The 22,802-nt window shown below is 45.6% G+C and overlaps 1 protein-coding gene across 1 annotated transcript in view; it reads right to left on the bottom strand.

Annotated features, from left to right (window-relative positions):
- The window catches only part of LOC139415487 (zygotic DNA replication licensing factor mcm3-like), a 44,587-nt gene that overhangs the window by 5,768 nt on the left and 16,017 nt on the right, over positions 1–22,802 (bottom strand). The window contains exons 15-16 of the mRNA XM_071163590.1: positions 20,861–20,934; positions 12,856–12,961 (exon numbers count right to left, since the gene is read on the bottom strand). Of these exons, the coding sequence (XP_071019691.1) occupies positions 12,856–12,961; positions 20,861–20,934 (180 nt within the window). The remainder of the gene's footprint in view (positions 1–12,855; positions 12,962–20,860; positions 20,935–22,802) is intronic.

Here is a 22,802-nt window from a genome sequence, read left to right as displayed (position 1 = left end):
CTGTACCAGTACCCCCTGTATATAGCCTCCACATTGACTCTGTACCAGTACCCCCTGTATATAGCCTCCACATTGACTCTGTACCAGTACCCCCTGTATATAGCCTCCACATTGACTCTGTACCAGTACCCCCTGTATATAGCCTCCACATTGACTCTGTACCGGTACCCCCTGTATATAGCCTCCACATTGACTCTGTACCGGTACCCCTTGTATATAGCCTCCACATTGACTCTGTACTGTAATACCCTGTATATAGCCTCCACATTGACTCTGTACCGGTACCCCCTGTATATAGCCTCCACATTGACTCTGTACCGTAACACCCTGTATATAGTCTCCACATTGACTCTGTACCGGTACCCCCTGTATAGTCTCCACATTGACTCTGTACCGGTACCCCCTGTATAGCCTCCACATTGACTCTGTACCGGTACCCCCTGTATAGTCTCCACATTGACTCTGTACCGGTACCCCCTGTATAGCCTCCACATTGACTCTGTACCGGTACCCCCTGTATATAGCCTCCACATTGACTCTGTACCGGTACCCCCTGTATATAGTCTCCACATTGACTCTGTACCAGTACCCCCTGTATATAGCCTCCACATTGACTCTGTACCGGTACCCCCTGTATATAGTCTCCACATTGACTCTGTACCAGTACCCCCTGTATATAGCCTCCACATTGACTCTGTACCGGTACCCCCTGTATATAGCCTCCACATTGACTCTGTACCGGTACCCCCTGTATATAGCCTCCACATTGACTCTGTACCGTAATACCATGTATATAGCCTCCACATTGACTCTGTACCGTAACACCCTGTATATAGCCTCCACATTGACTCTGTACCGTAACACCCTGTATATAGCCTCCACATTGACTCTGTACCGGTACCCCCTGTATATAGCCTCCACATTGACTCTGTACCGTAACACCCTGTATATAGCCTCCACATTGACTCTGTACCAGTACCCCCTGTATATAGCCTCCACATTGACTCTGTACCGGTACCCCCTGTATATAGCCTCCACATTGACTCTGTACCGGTACCCCCTGTATATAGCCTCCACATTGACTCTGTACCGGTACCCCCTGTATAGTCTCCACATTGACTCTGTACCGGTACCCCCTGTATATAGCCTCCACATTGACTCTGTACTGTAATACCCTGTATATAGCCTCCACATTGACTCTGTACCGGTACCCCCTGTATATAGCCTCCACATTGACTCTGTACCGTAACACCCTGTATATAGTCTCCACATTGACTCTGTACCGGTACCCCCTGTATAGTCTCCACATTGACTCTGTACCGGTACCCCCTGTATAGCCTCCACATTGACTCTGTACCGGTACCCCCTGTATAGTCTCCACATTGACTCTGTACCGGTACCCCCTGTATAGCCTCCACATTGACTCTGTACCGGTACCCCCTGTATATAGCCTCCACATTGACTCTGTACCGGTACCCCCTGTATATAGCCTCCACATTGACTCTGTACCGGTACACCCTGTATATAGCCTCCACATTGACTCTGTACCGTAATACCCTGTATATAGCCTCCACATTGACTCTGTACCGTAATACCCTGTATATAGCCTCCACATTGACTCTGTACCGTAATACCCTGTATATAGCCTCCACATTGACTCTGTACCGTAACACCCTGTATATAGCCTCCACATTGACTCTGTACCGGTACACCCTGTATATAGCCTCCACATTGACTCTGTACCGTAATACCCTGTATATAGCCTCCACATTGACTCTGTACCGGTACCCCCTGTATATAGCCTCCACATTGACTCTTGTACCGTAACACCCTGTATATAGCCTCCACATTGACTCTGTACCAGTACCCCCTGTATATAGCCTCCACATTGAATCTGTACCAGTAGCCCCTGTATATAGCCTCCACATTGACTCTGTACCGTAATACCCTGTATATAGCCTCCACATTGACTCTGTACCGTAACACCCTGTATATAGCCTCCACATTGACTCTGTACCGGTACACCCTGTATATAGCCTCCACATTGACTCTGTACCGTAATACCCTGTATATAGCCTCCACATTGACTCTGTACCGGTACCCCCTGTATATAGCCTCCACATTGACTCTGTACCGTAACACCCTGTATATAGCCTCCACATTGACTCTGTACCAGTACCCCCTGTATATAGCCTCCACATTGACTCTGTACCAGTACCCCCTGTATATAGCCTCCACATTGACTCTGTACCAGTACCCCCTGTATATAGCCTCCACATTGACTCTGTACCGGTACCCCTTGTATAGCCTCCACATTGACTCTGTACCGGTACCCCCTGTATATAGCCTCCACATTGACTCTGTACCGGTACCCCCTGTATATAGTCTCCACATTGACTCTGTACCAGTACCCCCTGTATATAGCCTCCACATTGACTCTGTACCGGTACCCCCTGTATATAGTCTCCACATTGACTCTGTACCAGTACCCCCTGTATATAGCCTCCACATTGACTCTGTACCGGTACCCCCTGTATATAGCCTCCACATTGACTCTGTACCGGTACCCCCTGTATATAGCCTCCACATTGACTCTGTACCGTAATACCATGTATATAGCCTCCACATTGACTCTGTACCGTAACACCCTGTATATAGCCTCCACATTGACTCTGTACCGTAATACCCTGTATATAGCCTCCACATTGACTCTGTACCGTAACACCCTGTATATAGCCTCCACATTGACTCTGTACCGGTACACCCTGTATATAGCCTCCACATTGACTCTGTACCGTAATACCCTGTATATAGCCTCCACATTGACTCTGTACCGGTACCCCCTGTATATAGCCTCCACATTGACTCTGTACCGTAACACCCTGTATATAGCCTCCACATTGACTCTGTACCAGTACCCCCTGTATATAGCCTCCACATTGACTCTGTACCAGTAGCCCCTGTATATAGCCTCCACATTGACTCTGTACCGTAATACCCTGTATATAGCCTCCACATTGACTCTGTACCGTAACACCCTGTATATAGCCTCCACATTGACTCTGTACCGGTACACCCTGTATATAGCCTCCACATTGACTCTGTACCGTAATACCCTGTATATAGCCTCCACATTGACTCTGTACCGGTACCCCCTGTATATAGCCTCCACATTGACTCTGTACCAGTACCCCCTGTATATAGCCTCCACATTGACTCTGTACCAGTACCCCCTGTATATAGCCTCCACATTGACTCTGTACCAGTACCCCCTGTATATAGCCTCCACATTGACTCTGTACCGGTACCCCCTGTATATAGCCTCCACATTGACTCTGTACCGGTACCCCTTGTATATAGCCTCCACATTGACTCTGTACTGTAATACCCTGTATATAGCCTCCACATTGACTCTGTACCGGTACCCCCTGTATTCAGCCTCCACATTGACTCTGTACCGTAACACCCTGTATATAGTCTCCACATTGACTCTGTACCGGTACCCCCTGTATAGTCTCCACATTGACTCTGTACCGGTACCCCCTGTATAGTCTCCACATTGACTCTGTACCGGTACCCCCTGTATAGCCTCCACATTGACTCTGTCCCGGTAGCCCCTGTATATGGCCTCCACATTGACTCTGTACTGGTACCCCCTGTATATAGTCTCCACATTGTCTCTGTACCAGTACCCCCTGTATATAGCCTCCACATTGACTCTGTACCGGTACCCCCTGTATATAGTCTCCACATTGACTCTGTACCAGTACCCCCTGTATATAGCCTCCACATTGACTCTGTACCGGTACCCCCTGTATATAGCCTCCACATTGACTCTGTACCGGTACCCCCTGTATATAGCCTCCACATTGACTCTGTACCGTAATACCATGTATATAGCCTCCACATTGACTCTGTACCGTAACACCCTGTATATAGCCTCCACATTGACTCTGTACCGGTACCCCCTGTATATAGCCTCCACATTGACTCTGTACCGTAACACCCTGTATATAGCCTCCACATTGACTCTGTACCAGTACCCCCTGTATATAGCCTCCACATTGACTCTGTACCGGTACCCCCTGTATATAGCCTCCACATTGACTCTGTACCGGTACCCCCTGTATAGTCTCCACATTGACTCTGTACCGGTACCCCCTGTATATAGCCTCCACATTGACTCTGTACTGTAATACCCTGTATATAGCCTCCACATTGACTCTGTACCGGTACCCCCTGTATATAGCCTCCACATTGACTCTGTACCGTAACACCCTGTATATAGTCTCCACATTGACTCTGTACCGGTACCCCCTGTATAGTCTCCACATTGACTCTGTACCGGTACCCCCTGTATAGCCTCCACATTGACTCTGTACCGGTACCCCCTGTATAGTCTCCACATTGACTCTGTACCGGTACCCCCTGTATAGCCTCCACATTGACTCTGTACCGGTACACCCTGTATATAGCCTCCACATTGACTCTGTACCGTAATACCCTGTATATAGCCTCCACATTGACTCTGTACCGTAATACCCTGTATATAGCCTCCACATTGACTCTGTACCGTAATACCCTGTATATAGCCTCCACATTGACTCTGTACCGTAACACCCTGTATATAGCCTCCACATTGACTCTGTACCGGTACACCCTGTATATAGCCTCCACATTGACTCTGTACCGTAATACCCTGTATATAGCCTCCACATTGACTCTGTACCGGTACCCCCTGTATATAGCCTCCACATTGACTCTGTACCGTAACACCCTGTATATAGCCTCCACATTGACTCTGTACCAGTACCCCCTGTATATAGCCTCCACATTGAATCTGTACCAGTAGCCCCTGTATATAGCCTCCACATTGACTCTGTACCGTAATACCCTGTATATAGCCTCCACATTGACTCTGTACCGTAACACCCTGTATATAGCCTCCACATTGACTCTGTACCGGTACACCCTGTATATAGCCTCCACATTGACTCTGTACCGTAATACCCTGTATATAGCCTCCACATTGACTCTGTACCGGTACCCCCTGTATATAGCCTCCACATTGACTCTGTACCGTAACACCCTGTATATAGCCTCCACATTGACTCTGTACCAGTACCCCCTGTATATAGCCTCCACATTGACTCTGTACCAGTACCCCCTGTATATAGCCTCCACATTGACTCTGTACCAGTACCCCCTGTATATAGCCTCCACATTGACTCTGTACCAGTACCCCCTGTATATAGCCTCCACATTGACTCTGTACCGGTACCCCCTGTATATAGCCTCCACATTGACTCTGTACCGGTACCCCTTGTATATAGCCTCCACATTGACTCTGTACTGTAATACCCTGTATATAGCCTCCACATTGACTCTGTACCGGTACCCCCTGTATATAGCCTCCACATTGACTCTGTACCGTAACACCCTGTATATAGTCTCCACATTGACTCTGTACCGGTACCCCCTGTATAGTCTCCACATTGACTCTGTACCGGTACCCCCTGTATAGCCTCCACATTGACTCTGTACCGGTACCCCCTGTATAGTCTCCACATTGACTCTGTACCGGTACCCCTTGTATAGCCTCCACATTGACTCTGTACCGGTACCCCCTGTATATAGCCTCCACATTGACTCTGTACCGGTACCCCCTGTATATAGTCTCCACATTGACTCTGTACCAGTACCCCCTGTATATAGCCTCCACATTGACTCTGTACCGGTACCCCCTGTATATAGCCTCCACATTGACTCTGTACCGGTACCCCCTGTATATAGCCTCCACATTGACTCTGTACCGTAATACCATGTATATAGCCTCCACATTGACTCTGTACCGTAACACCCTGTATATAGCCTCCACATTGACTCTGTACCGTAACACCCTGTATATAGCCTCCACATTGACTCTGTACCGGTACCCCCTGTATATAGCCTCCACATTGACTCTGTACCGTAACACCCTGTATATAGCCTCCACATTGACTCTGTACCAGTACCCCCTGTATATAGCCTCCACATTGACTCTGTACCGGTACCCCCTGTATATAGCCTCCACATTGACTCTGTACCGGTACCCCCTGTATATAGCCTCCACATTGACTCTGTACCGGTACCCCCTGTATAGTCTCCACATTGACTCTGTACCGGTACCCCCTGTATATAGCCTCCACATTGACTCTGTACTGTAATACCCTGTATATAGCCTCCACATTGACTCTGTACCGGTACCCCCTGTATATAGCCTCCACATTGACTCTGTACCGTAACACCCTGTATATAGTCTCCACATTGACTCTGTACCGGTACCCCCTGTATAGTCTCCACATTGACTCTGTACCGGTACCCCCTGTATAGCCTCCACATTGACTCTGTACCGGTACCCCCTGTATAGTCTCCACATTGACTCTGTACCGGTACCCCCTGTATAGCCTCCACATTGACTCTGTACCGGTACCCCCTGTATATAGCCTCCACATTGACTCTGTACCGGTACCCCCTGTATATAGCCTCCACATTGACTCTGTACCGGTACACCCTGTATATAGCCTCCACATTGACTCTGTACCGTAATACCCTGTATATAGCCTCCACATTGACTCTGTACCGTAATACCCTGTATATAGCCTCCACATTGACTCTGTACCGTAATACCATGTATATAGCCTCCACATTGACTCTGTACCGTAACACCCTGTATATAGCCTCCACATTGACTCTGTACCGGTACCCCCTGTATATAGCCTCCACATTGACTCTGTACCGTAACACCCTGTATATAGCCTCCACATTGACTCTGTACCAGTACCCCCTGTATATAGCCTCCACATTGACTCTGTACCGGTACCCCCTGTATATAGCCTCCACATTGACTCTGTACCGGTACCCCCTGTATATAGCCTCCACATTGACTCTGTACCGGTACCCCCTGTATAGTCTCCACATTGACTCTGTACCGGTACCCCCTGTATATAGCCTCCACATTGACTCTGTACTGTAATACCCTGTATATAGCCTCCACATTGACTCTGTACCGGTACCCCCTGTATATAGCCTCCACATTGACTCTGTACCGTAACACCCTGTATATAGTCTCCACATTGACTCTGTACCGGTACCCCCTGTATAGTCTCCACATTGACTCTGTACCGGTACCCCCTGTATAGCCTCCACATTGACTCTGTACCGGTACACCCTGTATATAGCCTCCACATTGACTCTGTACCGTAATACCCTGTATATAGCCTCCACATTGACTCTGTACCGTAATACCCTGTATATAGCCTCCACATTGACTCTGTACCGTAATACCCTGTATATAGCCTCCACATTGACTCTGTACCGTAACACCCTGTATATAGCCTCCACATTGACTCTGTACCGGTACACCCTGTATATAGCCTCCACATTGACTCTGTACCGTAATACCCTGTATATAGCCTCCACATTGACTCTGTACCGGTACCCCCTGTATATAGCCTCCACATTGACTCTGTACCGTAACACCCTGTATATAGCCTCCACATTGACTCTGTACCAGTACCCCCTGTATATAGCCTCCACATTGAATCTGTACCAGTAGCCCCTGTATATAGCCTCCACATTGACTCTGTACCGTAATACCCTGTATATAGCCTCCACATTGACTCTGTACCGTAACACCCTGTATATAGCCTCCACATTGACTCTGTACCGGTACACCCTGTATATAGCCTCCACATTGACTCTGTACCGTAATACCCTGTATATAGCCTCCACATTGACTCTGTACCGGTACCCCCTGTATATAGCCTCCACATTGACTCTGTACCGTAACACCCTGTATATAGCCTCCACATTGACTCTGTACCAGTACCCCCTGTATATAGCCTCCACATTGACTCTGTACCAGTACCCCCTGTATATAGCCTCCACATTGACTCTGTACCAGTACCCCCTGTATATAGCCTCCACATTGACTCTGTACCAGTACCCCCTGTATATAGCCTCCACATTGACTCTGTACCGGTACCCCCTGTATATAGCCTCCACATTGACTCTGTACCGGTACCCCTTGTATATAGCCTCCACATTGACTCTGTACTGTAATACCCTGTATATAGCCTCCACATTGACTCTGTACCGGTACCCCCTGTATATAGCCTCCACATTGACTCTGTACCGTAACACCCTGTATATAGTCTCCACATTGACTCTGTACCGGTACCCCCTGTATAGTCTCCACATTGACTCTGTACCGGTACCCCCTGTATAGCCTCCACATTGACTCTGTACCGGTACCCCCTGTATAGTCTCCACATTGACTCTGTACCGGTACCCCTTGTATAGCCTCCACATTGACTCTGTACCGGTACCCCCTGTATATAGCCTCCACATTGACTCTGTACCGGTACCCCCTGTATATAGTCTCCACATTGACTCTGTACCAGTACCCCCTGTATATAGCCTCCACATTGACTCTGTACCGGTACCCCCTGTATATAGCCTCCACATTGACTCTGTACCGGTACCCCCTGTATATAGCCTCCACATTGACTCTGTACCGTAATACCATGTATATAGCCTCCACATTGACTCTGTACCGTAACACCCTGTATATAGCCTCCACATTGACTCTGTACCGTAACACCCTGTATATAGCCTCCACATTGACTCTGTACCGGTACCCCCTGTATATAGCCTCCACATTGACTCTGTACCGTAACACCCTGTATATAGCCTCCACATTGACTCTGTACCAGTACCCCCTGTATATAGCCTCCACATTGACTCTGTACCGGTACCCCCTGTATATAGCCTCCACATTGACTCTGTACCGGTACCCCCTGTATATAGCCTCCACATTGACTCTGTACCGGTACCCCCTGTATAGTCTCCACATTGACTCTGTACCGGTACCCCCTGTATATAGCCTCCACATTGACTCTGTACTGTAATACCCTGTATATAGCCTCCACATTGACTCTGTACCGGTACCCCCTGTATATAGCCTCCACATTGACTCTGTACCGTAACACCCTGTATATAGTCTCCACATTGACTCTGTACCGGTACCCCCTGTATAGTCTCCACATTGACTCTGTACCGGTACCCCCTGTATAGCCTCCACATTGACTCTGTACCGGTACCCCCTGTATAGTCTCCACATTGACTCTGTACCGGTACCCCCTGTATAGCCTCCACATTGACTCTGTACCGGTACACCCTGTATATAGCCTCCACATTGACTCTGTACCGGTACCCCCTGTATATAGCCTCCACATTGACTCTGTACCGGTACACCCTGTATATAGCCTCCACATTGACTCTGTACCGTAATACCCTGTATATAGCCTCCACATTGACTCTGTACCGTAATACCCTGTATATAGCCTCCACATTGACTCTGTACCGTAATACCCTGTATATAGCCTCCACATTGACTCTGTACCGTAACACCCTGTATATAGCCTCCACATTGACTCTGTACCGGAACACCCTGTATATAGCCTCCACATTGACTCTGTACCGTAATACCCTGTATATAGCCTCCACATTGACTCTGTACCGGTACCCCCTGTATATAGCCTCCACATTGACTCTGTACCGTAACACCCTGTATATAGCCTCCACATTGACTCTGTACCAGTACCCCCTGTATATAGCCTCCACATTGACTCTGTACCGTAACACCCTGTATATAGCCTCCACATTGACTCTGTACCGGTACACCCTGTATATAGCCTCCACATTGACTCTGTACCGTAATACCCTGTATATAGCCTCCACATTGACTCTGTACCGGTACCCCCTGTATATAGCCTCCACATTGACTCTGTACCGTAACACCCTGTATATAGCCTCCACATTGACTCTGTACCAGTACCCCCTGTATATAGCCTCCACATTGACTCTGTACCAGTAGCCCCTGTATATAGCCTCCACATTGACTCTGTACCGTAATACCCTGTATATAGCCTCCACATTGACTCTGTACCGTAACACCCTGTATATAGCCTCCACATTGACTCTGTACCGGTACACCCTGTATATAGCCTCCACATTGACTCTGTACCGTAAAACCCTGTATATAGCCTCCACATTGACTCTGTACCGGTACCCCCTGTATATAGCCTCCACATTGACTCTGTACCGTAACACCCTGTATATAGCCTCCACATTGACTCTGTACCAGTACCCCCTGTATATAGCCTCCACATTGACTCTGTACCAGTACCCCCTGTATATAGCCTCCACATTGACTCTGTACCAGTACCCCCTGTATATAGCCTCCACATTGACTCTGTACCAGTACCCCCTGTATATAGCCTCCACATTGACTCTGTACCGGTACCCCCTGTATATAGCCTCCACATTGACTCTGTACCGGTACCCCCTGTATATAGCCTCCACATTGACTCTGTACCGTAACACCCTGTATATAGTCTCCACATTGACTCTGTACCGGTACCCCCTGTATAGTCTCCACATTGACTCTGTACCGGTACCCCCTGTATATAGCCTCTACATTGACTCTGTACCGGTACACCCTGTATATAGCCTCCACATTGACTCTGTACCGGTACACCCTGTATATAGCCTCCACATTGACTCTGTACCGGTACACCCTGTATATAGCCTCCACATTGACTCTGTACCAGTACCCCCTGTATATAGCCTCCACATTGACTCTGTACCGGTACACCCTGTATATAGCCTCCACATTGACTCTGTACCGGTACCCCTTGTATATAGCCTCCACATTGACTCTGTACCGGTACACCCTGTATATAGCCTCCACATTGACTCTGTACCGGTACACCCTGTATATAGCCTCCACATTGACTCTGTACCGGTACACCCTGTATATAGCCTCCACATTGACTCTGTACCGGTACACCCTGTATATAGCCTCCACATAGACTCTGTACCGGTACACCCTGTATATAGCCTCCACATTGACTCTGTACCGTAATACCCTGTATATAGCCTCCACACTGACTCTGTACCGTAATACCCTGTATATAGCCTCCACACTGACTCTGTACCGTAACACCCTGTATATAGCCTCCACATTGACTCTGTACCAGTACCCCCTGTATATAGCCTCCACATTGACTCTGTACCGTAACACCCTGTATATAGCCTCCACATTGACTCTGTACCGTAATACCCTGTATATAGCCTCCACACTGACTCTGTACCGTAACACCCTGTATATAGCCTCCACATTGACTCTGTACCAGTACCCCCTGTATATAGCCTCCACATTGACTCTGTACCAGTACCCCCTGTATATAGCCTCCACATTGACTCTGTACCGTAATACCCTGTATATAGCCTCCACACTGACTCTGTACCGTAATACCCTGTATATAGCCTCCACACTGACTCTGTACCGTAATACCCTGTATATAGCCTCCACATTGACTCTGTACCGGTACACCCTGTATATAGCCTCCACACTGACTCTGTACCGGTACCCCCTGTATATAGCCTCCACATTGACTCTGTACCGGTACACCCTGTATAAAGCCTCCACGTTGACTCTGTACCGGTACCCCCTGTATATAGCCTCCACATTGACTCTGTACCGGTACACCCTGTATATAGCCTCCACACTGACTCTGTACCGTAACACCCTGTATATAGCCTCCACATTGACTCTGTACCGTAACACCCTGTATATAGCCTCCACATTGACTCTGTACCGTAACACCCTGTATATAGCCTCGTTATTGTTATTTTATTCTGTTACTTTTTATAATTTTTTTTACTTTAGTTTATTTGATCAATGTTTTCTTAACTGTTTCTTGAGCTGAATTGTTGGTTAAGGGCTTGTTAGAAAGCATTTCGCGCTCAAGTCTACACTTGTTGTATTCGGCCCATGTGACTAATAAAGTTTGATTTATGCTGATCTGTTGGTCATAGATACTTTTTTAAAATTTTTTTTTACTTTGGGCGTTGGTTCAGTATCTGGTGTGACCACCATTTTGCCTCATGCAGCGCGACACATCTCCTTCACATAGAGTTGATCAGGCTGTTGATTTGTGTCCTGTGGAATGTTGTCCCCACTCCTCTCCAATGGCTGTGGGAAGTTGATGGATATTGGCGGGAACCGGAACGTGTCGATCCAGAGCATCCCAAACACGCTCAATGGGTGACATGTCTGGTGAGTATGCAGGCCACGGAAGAACTGGGATATTTTCAGCTTCCTGGAATTGTGTGGAGATCCTTGCAACATGGGGCCGTGCATTATCATGCTGAAACATGAGGTGATGGCAGCAGATGAATGGCACGACAACAGACCTCAGATTTTCGCGTGGTTACACGTGGTCTGTGGTTGTGAGGCCGGTTGGACGTACTGACAAATTCTCTAAAATGGCATTGGAGACGGCTTATGGTAGAGAAATGAACATTTCATTATCTGGCAACAGCTCTGGAGGACATTCCTGCAGTCAGCATGCCAATCGCACGTTCCCTCAAAACTTGAGACATCTGTGGCATTGTGTTGTGTGACAAAACTGCACATTTTAGAGTGGCCTTTTAATTGTCCCCAGTACAAGGTGCACCTGTGTAATGATCATGCTGTTTAATCAGCTTCTTGATATGGGATGGAAACACATTTGTGCAGACAATTGGAGAGAAATATTTTTTGTGTGGGCTTGGAACATTTCTGGGATCGTTTATTTCAGCTCATAAAACACGAGACCAACACTTAACATGTTGCTTTCATATTTTTGTTGATAATACTTCCATTCATATTAGACTATAGTTCCATTTCAGCTGCCGATCTGAGCACACTGGTACCAAGTCCGCCATTTTGCTGTCACATATACAGCACTCGACTGCCACACCCACCTGTCTGCAGACACCTCTGTCCGTTCGTCAGTCTGTCCGTCCTGGCTTGGTGGGACAGGGGCATCCATAGGCTCCTCCTCTGCCGGTTTGGGCGTGCCAGCCTGGACTGTGGGAAGAGTAAACAGAGTTAATTGTCAGACCAGGGCCATGCATATAGAGAGTTGGGTCAACTTTTAAATATTGTTCTAATAGTAGACAGTTAATTTTTTTTATTCAACCTTTATTTAACTAGGCAAGTCTTTAAAGAACAAATTCGTATTTAAAATGACGGTCTATACCGGCCAAACGCAGACGCTGGGCAAATTGTGCGCCGCCCTATGGGACTCCCAATCACGGCCGGTTGTGAAACAGCCTGGATTCAAACCAGGATGTCTGTAGTGATGCCTAAAGCACTGAGATGCAGTGCCTTAGACCCCTGCGCCACTCAGGAGCCCTGTTACATAGCATTGTTTAAATATTCCCCATGTAGTGATATCTAACATGGCTGATATAGAATGTTGTAGTGTCATGTTAATGGGGTTCTAACATGGCTGCTATAGAATGTTGTAGTGTCATGTTAATGGGGTTCTAACATGGCTGATATAGAATGTTGTAGTGTCATGTTAATGATGTTCTAACATGGCTGATATAGAATGTTGTAGTGTCATGTTAATGGGGTTCTAACATGGCTGCTATAGAATGTTGTAGTGTCATGTTAATGGGGTTCTAACATGGCTGCTATAGAATGTTGTAGCGTCATGTTAATGGGGTTCTAACATGGCTGCTATAGAATGTTGTAGTGTCATGTTAATGGGGTTCTAACATGGCTGCTATAGAATGTTGTAGTGTCATGTTAATGGGGTTCTAACATGGCTGCTATAGAATGTTGTAGCGTCATGATAATGGGGTTCTAACATGGCTGCTATAGAATGTTGTAGCGTCATGATAATGGGGTTCTAACATGGCTGCTATAGAATGTTGTAGCGTCATGTTAATGGGGTTCTAACATGGCTGCTATAGAATGTTGTAGTGTCATGTTAATGGGGTTCTAACATGGCTGCTATAGAATGTTGTAGTGTCATGTTAATGGGGTTCTAACATGGCTGCTATAGAATGTTGTAGCGTCATGATAATGGGGTTCTAACATGGCTGCTATAGAATGTTGTAGCGTCATGATAATAGGGTTCTAACATGGCTGCTATAGAATGTTGTAGCGTCATGTTAATGGGGTTCTAACATGGCTGCTATAGAATGTTGTAGTGTCATGTTAATGGGGTTCTAACATGGCTGCTATAGAATGTTGTAGCGTCATGTTAATGGGGTTCTAACATGGCTGCTATAGAATGTTGTAGCGTCATGATAATGGGGTTCTAACATGGCTGCTATAGAATGTTGTAGTGTCATGTTAATGGGGTTCTAACATGGCTGCTATAGAATGTTGTAGCGTCATGTTAATGGGGTTCTAACATGGCTGCTATAGAATGTTGTAGCGTCATGTTAATGGGGTTCTAACATGGCTGCTATAGAATGTTGTAGCGTCATGTTAATGGGGTTCTAACATGGCTGTTATAGAATGTTGTAGTGTCATGTTAATGGGGTTCTAACATGGCTGCTATAGAATGTTGTAGCGTCATGTTAATGGGGTTCTAACATGGCTGCTATAGAATGTTGTAGTGTCATGTTAATGGGGTTCTAACATGGCTGCTATAGAATGTTGTAGTGTCATGTTAATGGGGTTCTAACATGGCTGCTATGGAATGTTGTAGTGTCATGTTAATGGGGTTCTAACATGGCTGTTATAGAATGTTGTAGTGTCATGTTAATGGGGTTCTAACATGGCTGCTATAGAATGTTGTAGCGTCATGTTAATGGGGTTCTAACATGGCTGCTATAGAATGTTGTAGCGTCATGATAATGGGGTTCTAACATGGCTGCTATAGAATGTTGTAGCGTCATGTTAATGGGGTTCTAACATGGCTGCTATAGAATGTTGTAGCGTCATGATAATGGGGTTCTAACATGGCTGCTATAGAATGTTGTAGTGTCATGTTAATGGGGTTCTAACATGGCTGCTATGGAATGTTGTAGTGTCATGTTAATGGGGTTCTAACATGGCTGTTATAGAATGTTGTAGTGTCATGTTAATGGGGTTCTAACATGGCTGCTATAGAATGTTGTAGCGTCATGTTAATGGGGTTCTAACATGGCTGCTATAGAATGTTGTAGTGTCATGTTAATGGGGTTCTAACATGGCTGCTATAGAATGTTGTAGTGTCATGTTAATGGGGTTCTAACATGGCTGCTATAGAATGTTGTAGTGTCATGTTAATGGGGTTCTAACATGGCTGCTATAGAATGTTGTAGCGTCATGTTAATGGGGTTCTAACATGGCTGTTATAGAATGTTGTAGCGTCATGTTAATGGGGTTCTAACATGGCTGCTATAGAATGTTGTAGCGTCATGATAATGGGGTTCTAACATGGCTGCTATAGAATGTTGTAGCGTCATGATAATACGGTTCTAACATGGCTGCTATAGAATGTTGTAGCGTCATGTTAATGGGGTTCTAACATGGCTGCTATAGAATGTTGTAGTGTCATGTTAATGGGGTTCTAACATGGCTGCTATAGAATGTTGTAGCGTCATGTTAATGGGGTTCTAACATGGCTGCTATAGAATGTTGTAGCGTCATGATAATGGGGTTCTAACATGGCTGCTATAGAATGTTGTAGTGTCATGTTAATGGGGTTCTAACATGGCTGCTATAGAATGTTGTTCTAACATGGCTGCTATAGAATGTTGTAGCGTCATGTTAATGGGGTTCTAACATGGCTGCTATAGAATGTTGTAGCGTCATGTTAATGGGGTTCTAACATGGCTGTTATAGAATGTTGTAGTGTCATGTTAATGGGGTTCTAACATGGCTGCTATAGAATGTTGTAGCGTCATGTTAATGGGGTTCTAACATGGCTGCTATAGAATGTTGTAGTGTCATGTTAATGGGGTTCTAACATGGCTGCTATAGAATGTTGTAGTGTCATGTTAATGGGGTTCTAACATGGCTGCTATGGAATGTTGTAGTGTCATGTTAATGGGGTTCTAACATGGCTGTTATAGAATGTTGTAGTGTCATGTTAATGGGGTTCTAACATGGCTGCTATAGAATGTTGTAGCGTCATGTTAATGGGGTTCTAACATGGCTGCTATAGAATGTTGTAGCGTCATGATAATGGGGTTCTAACATGGCTGCTATAGAATGTTGTAGCGTCATGTTAATGGGGTTCTAACATGGCTGCTACAGAATGTTGTAGCGTCATGATAATGGGGTTCTAACATGGCTGCTATAGAATGTTGTAGTGTCATGTTAATGGGGTTCTAACATGGCTGCTATGGAATGTTGTAGTGTCATGTTAATGGGGTTCTAACATGGCTGTTATAGAATGCTGTAGTGTCATGTTAATGGGGTTCTAACATGGCTGCTATAGAATGTTGTAGCATCATGTTAATGGGGTTCTAACATGGCTGCTATAGAATGTTGTAGTGTCATGTTAATGGGGTTCTAACATGGCTGCTATAGAATGTTGTAGTGTCATGTTAATGGGGTTCTAACATGGCTGCTATAGAATGTTGTAGTGTCATGTTAATGGGGTTCTAACATGGCTGCTATAGAATGTTGTAGCGTCATGTTAATGGGGTTCTAACATGGCTGCTATAGAATGTTGTAGCGTCATGTTAATGGGGTTCTAACATGGCTGCTATAGAATGTTGTAGCGTCATGTTAATGGGGTTCTAACATGGCTGTTATAGAATGTTGTAGTGTCATGTTAATGGGGTTCTAACATGGCTGCTATAGAATGTTGTAGCGTCATGTTAATGGGGTTCTAACATGGCTGCTATAGAATGTTGTAGTGTCATGTTAATGGGGTTCTAACATGGCTGCTATAGAATGTTGTAGTGTCATGTTAATGGGGTTCTAACATGGCTGCTATGGAATGTTGTAGTGTCATGTTAATGGGGTTCTAACATGGCTGTTATAGAATGTTGTAGTGTCATGTTAATGGGGTTCTAACATGGCTGCTATAGAATGTTGTAGCGTCATGTTAATGGGGTTCTAACATGGCTGCTATAGAATGTTGTAGCGTCATGATAATGGGGTTCTAACATGGCTGCTATAGAATGTTGTAGCGTCATGTTAATGGGGTTCTAACATGGCTGCTATAGAATGTTGTAGCGTCATGATAATGGGGTTCTAACATGGCTGCTATAGAATGTTGTAGTGTCATGTTAATGGGGTTCTAACATGGCTGCTATGGAATGTTGTAGTGTCATGTTAATGGGGTTCTAACATGGCTGTTATAGAATGTTGTAGTGTCATGTTAATGGGGTTCTAACATGGCTGCTATAGAATGTTGTAGCGTCATGTTAATGGGGTTCTAACATGGCTGCTATAGAATGTTGTAGCGTCATGATAATACGGTTCTAACATGGCTGCTATAGAATGTTGTAGCGTCATGTTAATGGGGTTCTAACATGGCTGCTATAGAATGTTGTAGTGTCATGTTAATGGGGTTCTAACATGGCTGCTATAGAATGTTGTAGCGTCATGTTAATGGGGTTCTAACATGGCTGCTATAGAATGTTGTAGCGTCATGATAATGGGGTTCTAACATGGCTGCTATAGAATGTTGTAGTGTCATGTTAATGGGGTTCTAACATGGCTGCTATAGAATGTTGTACCGGCATGTTAATGGGGTTCTAACATGGCTGCTATAGAATGTTGTAGCGTCATGTTAATGGGGTTCTAACATGGCTGCTATAGAATGTTGTAGCGTCATGTTAATGGGGTTCTAACATGGCTGTTATAGAATGTTGTAGTGTCATGTTAATGGGGTTCTAACATGGCTGCTATAGAATGTTGTAGCGTCATGTTAATGGGGTTCTAACATGGCTGCTATAGAATGTTGTAGTGTCATGTTAATGGGGTTCTAACATGGCTGCTATAGAATGTTGTAGTGTCATGTTAATGGGGTTCTAACATGGCTGCTATGGAATGTTGTAGTGTCATGTTAATGGGGTTCTAACATGGCTGTTATAGAATGTTGTAGTGTCATGTTAATGGGGTTCTAACATGGCTGCTATAGAATGTTGTAGCGTCATGTTAATGGGGTTCTAACATGGCTGCTATAGAATGTTGTAGCGTCATGATAATGGGGTTCTAACATGGCTGCTATAGAATGTTGTAGCGTCATGTTAATGGGGTTCTAACATGGCTGCTACAGAATGTTGTAGCGTCATGATAATGGGGTTCTAACATGGCTGCTATAGAATGTTGTAGTGTCATGTTAATGGGGTTCTAACATGGCTGCTATGGAATGTTGTAGTGTCATGTTAATGGGGTTCTAACATGGCTGTTATAGAATGCTGTAGTGTCATGTTAATGGGGTTCTAACATGGCTGCTATAGAATGTTGTAGCGTCATGTTAATGGGGTTCTAACATGGCTGCTATAGAATGTTGTAGTGTCATGTTAATGGGGTTCTAACATGGCTGCTATAGAATGTTGTAGTGTCATGTTAATGGGGTTCTAACATGGCTGCTATAGAATGTTGTAGTGTCATGTTAATGGGGTTCTAACATGGCTGTTATAGAATGTTGTAGTGTCATGTTAATGGGGTTCTAACATGGCTGTTATAGAATGTTGTAGTGTCATGTTAATGGGGTTCTAACATGGCTGCTATAGAATGTTGTAGTGTCATGTTAATGGGGTTCTAACATGGCTGTTATAGAATGTTGTAGTGTCATGTTAATGGGGTTCTAACATGGCTGCTATAGAATGTTGTAGTGTCATGTTAATGGGGTTCTAACATGGCTGCTATAGAATGTTGTAGTGTCATGTTAATGGGGTTCTAACATGGCTGTTATAGAATGTTGTAGTGTCATGTTAATGGGGTTCTAACATGGCTGCTATAGAATGTTGTAGTGTCATGTTAATGGGGTTCTAACATGGCTGTTATAGAATGTTGTAGTGTCATGTTAATGGGGTTCTAACATGGCTGCTATAGAATGTTGTAGTGTCATGTTAATGGGGTTCTAACATGGCTGCTATAGAATGTTGTAGTGTCATGTTAATGTGGTTCTAACATGGCTGCTATAGAATGTTGTAGCGTCATGTTAAAGCATCATAATGCAGAAACCTCCATTTCCTCACTCAGTGTAGTGTTACACTCTATTAGCCGTTGAAGACATAAACTAGAGCTGGATCTGGATTCAAATCTGTCTTTTAAGAGAATTCTGCCCCCCCCCCCCCCCTCTGAGTGGTACAGTGTAAAGACAACAGCCCTCCCACAACCATATGTCCCTGCAAGAATTACCGTAATTACCTTAATACCAGCAGACTGCATTTTTTATCTGTTAGCCAAATTGATAATTCAAGGGTTTTAAAATATCCACACATTAAATTAAATCAAGTATGCAAGACAATAAAGTGTAGATGAGAAGCTCCAGTATTGTTTGAATTGCTATCTTTATTTTTGTCTGTCTATATACTATGGTATTTACGGTATTCTAATCTGTCTACACAGGTGAGGCAGGAATGGGGCTTTGGTCACATCAGATCCAAGTGTAGTGTAAACAGAAAAAATCTGATGTTGAAGAGAGAGAGAGAGAGATCTCACTAGACATATTTTACTCATGACGTCTGGGTCCAGGATAACTTTTTACCACTTAATCTGCTGTGGTATCTTGGTCCGCCACATGTCGTTTCTCCGTGTGTGACTATCGTATTGTGTTTATATGCTTTGACAGTGATGCATGGGTTGACTCGTAAACGGAAAGGTTGCTGGATCGAATCCCCGAGCTGAACAAGGCCGTTAAACCCACTGTTCCCCAGTAGGCCGTCATTGTAAATGAGAATTTGTTCTTAACTTCTTCGATATAGGGGGCGCTCTTTTAATTTTTGGATGAAAAACGTTCCCGTTTTAAACAAGATATTTTGTCACGAAAAGATGCTCGACTATGCATATAATTGACAGATTTGGAAAGAAAACACTCTGACGTTTCCAAAACTGCAAAGATATTGTCTGTGAGTACCACAGAAAACTAATGTTACAGGCGAAACCCAGATAAAAAAATCCAATCAGGAAGTGCCGCATTTTTTGAAACCGCCTCATTTCAATGACTCCTTATATGGCTGTGGAGGAACTAGCAGTCAGCTTACGTTTTCCACGTTTTCCCCAAGGTGTCTGCAGCATTGTGACGTATTTGTAGGCATATCATTGGAAGATCGACCATAAGAGACTACATCTACCAGGTTGGTGTCCTCCGTCGCAATTATTGCGTAATCTCCAGCTGCAGTATTTTTCCGTTTGCCTTTGATGAGAAACCGACTGCCAGGAATGATTTTTCATCGAAGAGATATGTGAAAAACACCTTGAGGATTGATTCTAAACAACGTTTGCCATGTTTCTGTCGATATTATGGAGTTAATTTGGAAAAAAGTTCGGCGTTGTAGAGACTGCATTTTCGTTTTTTTTTCTTAGCCAAACGTGATGAACAAAACGGAGCTATTTCTCCTACACAAATAATCTTTTTGGAAAAAATTAACATTTGCTATCTAACTGAGAGTCTCGTCATTGAAAACATCCGAAGTTCTTCAAAGGTAAATTATTTCATTTGAATGCTTTTCTGGTTTTTGTGAAAATGTTGCCTGCTGAATGCTACGCTAAATGCTACGCTAGCTATCAATACTTACACAAACGCTTGTGTAGCTTTGGTTGAAAAGCATATTTTGAACATCTGAGATGACAGTGTTGTTAACAAAAGGCTAAGCTTGTGTTTCAATATATTTATTTCATTTCATTTGCGATTTTCATGAATAGTTAACGTTGCGTTATGCTAATGAGCTTGAGGCTATGATTACGCTCCCGGATACGGGATTGTTCGACTGACTTGCCGAGTTAAATAAAGGTAAAAAAAAATATTAAAAAATCTATGAGGTGAGATTAAGGTGGTAAATGTGTATCTCTTACTCTCAGGGATGTCCTTCTCTCCAGCAAAGTCATACGGGTCGTAGGCCTCGCTGCTCTGGGAACCACGGCGACTCCTACAAACAGAGAACACCGGTTAGACAACGCGTAAACAAATCTACTCTCCTGTGTTTCAACCTTCATTATGTGATTATGGGGGTCTGAGGAGGACACTAGTGGGGGTGTGATTATGGGGGTCTGAGGAGGACTAGTAGGGGTGTCATTATGGGGGTCTGAGGAGGACACTAGAGGAGGTGTGATTATGGGGTCTGAGGACGACACTAGTGGGGGTCTGAGGAGGACACTAGTGGGGGTGTGATTATGGGGGTCTGAGAAGGACACTAGTGGAGGTGTGATTATGGGGGTCTGAGAAGGACAATAGTGGGGGTGTGATTATGGGGGTCTGAGAAGGACACTAGAGGAGGTGTGATTATGGGGGTCTGAGCAGGACACTAGTGGAAGTGTGATTATGGGGGTCTGAGAAGGACAATAGTGGGCGTGTGATTATGGGGGTCTGAGGAGGACACTAGAGGTGGTGTGATTATGGGGCTCTGAGAAGGACACTAGTGGGGGTGTGATTATGGAGGTCTGAGGAGGAAACTAGAGGAGGTGTGATTATGGGGGTCTGAGAGGACACTAGTGGGGGTGTGATTATGGGGGTCTGAGGAGGACACTAGTGGGGGTGTGATTATGGGGGTCTGAGCAGGACAATAGTGGGGGTGTGATTATGGGGTTCTGAGCAGGACACTAGAGTGGGGGTGTGATTATGGGGGTCTGAGCAGGACACTAGTGGGGGTGTGATTATGGGGGTCTGAGGAGGACTCTAGTGGGGGTGTGATTATGGGGGTCTGAGCAGGACACTAGTGGGGGTGTGATTATGGGGGTCTGAGGAGGACACTAGTGGGGGTGTGATTATGGGGGTCTGAGCAGGACACTAGTGGGGGTCTGAGAAGGACACTAGTGGGGGTGTGATTATGGGGGTCTGAGCAGGACACTAGTGGGGGAGTGATTATGGGGGTCTGAGCAGGACACTAGTGGGGGTGTGATTATGGGGGTCTGAGCAGGACACTAGTGGGGTGTGATTAAGGGGGTCTGAGCAGGACACTAGTGGGGGTGTGATTATGGGGGTCTGAGGACACTAGTGGGGGGGGTGATTAAGGGGGTCTGAGCAGGACACTAGAGGTGTGATTATGGGGGTCTGAGGAGGACTAGTGGGGGTGTGATTATGGGGGTCTGAGCAGGACACTAGTGGGGTGTGATTATGGGGGTCTGAGCAGGACACTAGTGGGGGTGTGATTATGGGGGTCTGAGGACACTAGTGGGGGTGTGATTTAGGGGGTCTGAGGACACTAGTGGGGGTGTGATTAAGGGGGTCTGAGGAGGACACTAGAGGTGTGATTATGGGGGTCTGAGGAGGACTAGTGGGGGTGTCATTATGGGGGTCTGAGGAGGACACTAGAGGAGGTGTGATTATGGGGTCTGAGGAGGACACTAGTGGGGGTCGGAAAAAGGACACTAGTGGGGGTGTGATTATGGGGGTCTGAGGAGGACACTAGTGGGGGTGTGATTATGGGGGTCTGAGGACACTAGTGGGGGTGTGATTATGGGGGTCTGAGGAGGACACTAGAGGAGGTGTGATTATGGGGGTCTGAGGAGGACACTAGTGGGGGTGTGATTATGGGGGTCTGAGGAGGACACTAGTGGGGGTGTGATTATGGGGGTCTGAGGAGGACACTAGTGGGGGTCGGAAAAAGGACACTAGTGGGGGTGTGATTATGGGGGTCTGAGGAGGACACTAGTGGGGGTGTGATTATGGGGTCTGAGGACACTAGTGGGGGTGTGATTATGGGGGTCTGAGGAGGACACTAGAGGAGGTGTGATTATGGGGGTCGGAGGAGGACACTAGTGGGGGTGTGATTATGGGGGTCTGAGCAGGACACTAGTG

The sequence above is a fragment of the Oncorhynchus clarkii genome, chromosome 8 (genome assembly GCF_045791955.1).
Source record: "Oncorhynchus clarkii lewisi isolate Uvic-CL-2024 chromosome 8, UVic_Ocla_1.0, whole genome shotgun sequence".
Classification (NCBI taxonomy): Eukaryota; Metazoa; Chordata; class Actinopteri; order Salmoniformes; family Salmonidae; genus Oncorhynchus; species Oncorhynchus clarkii.
This window is presented reverse-complemented; position numbering and strand designations above follow the sequence as displayed.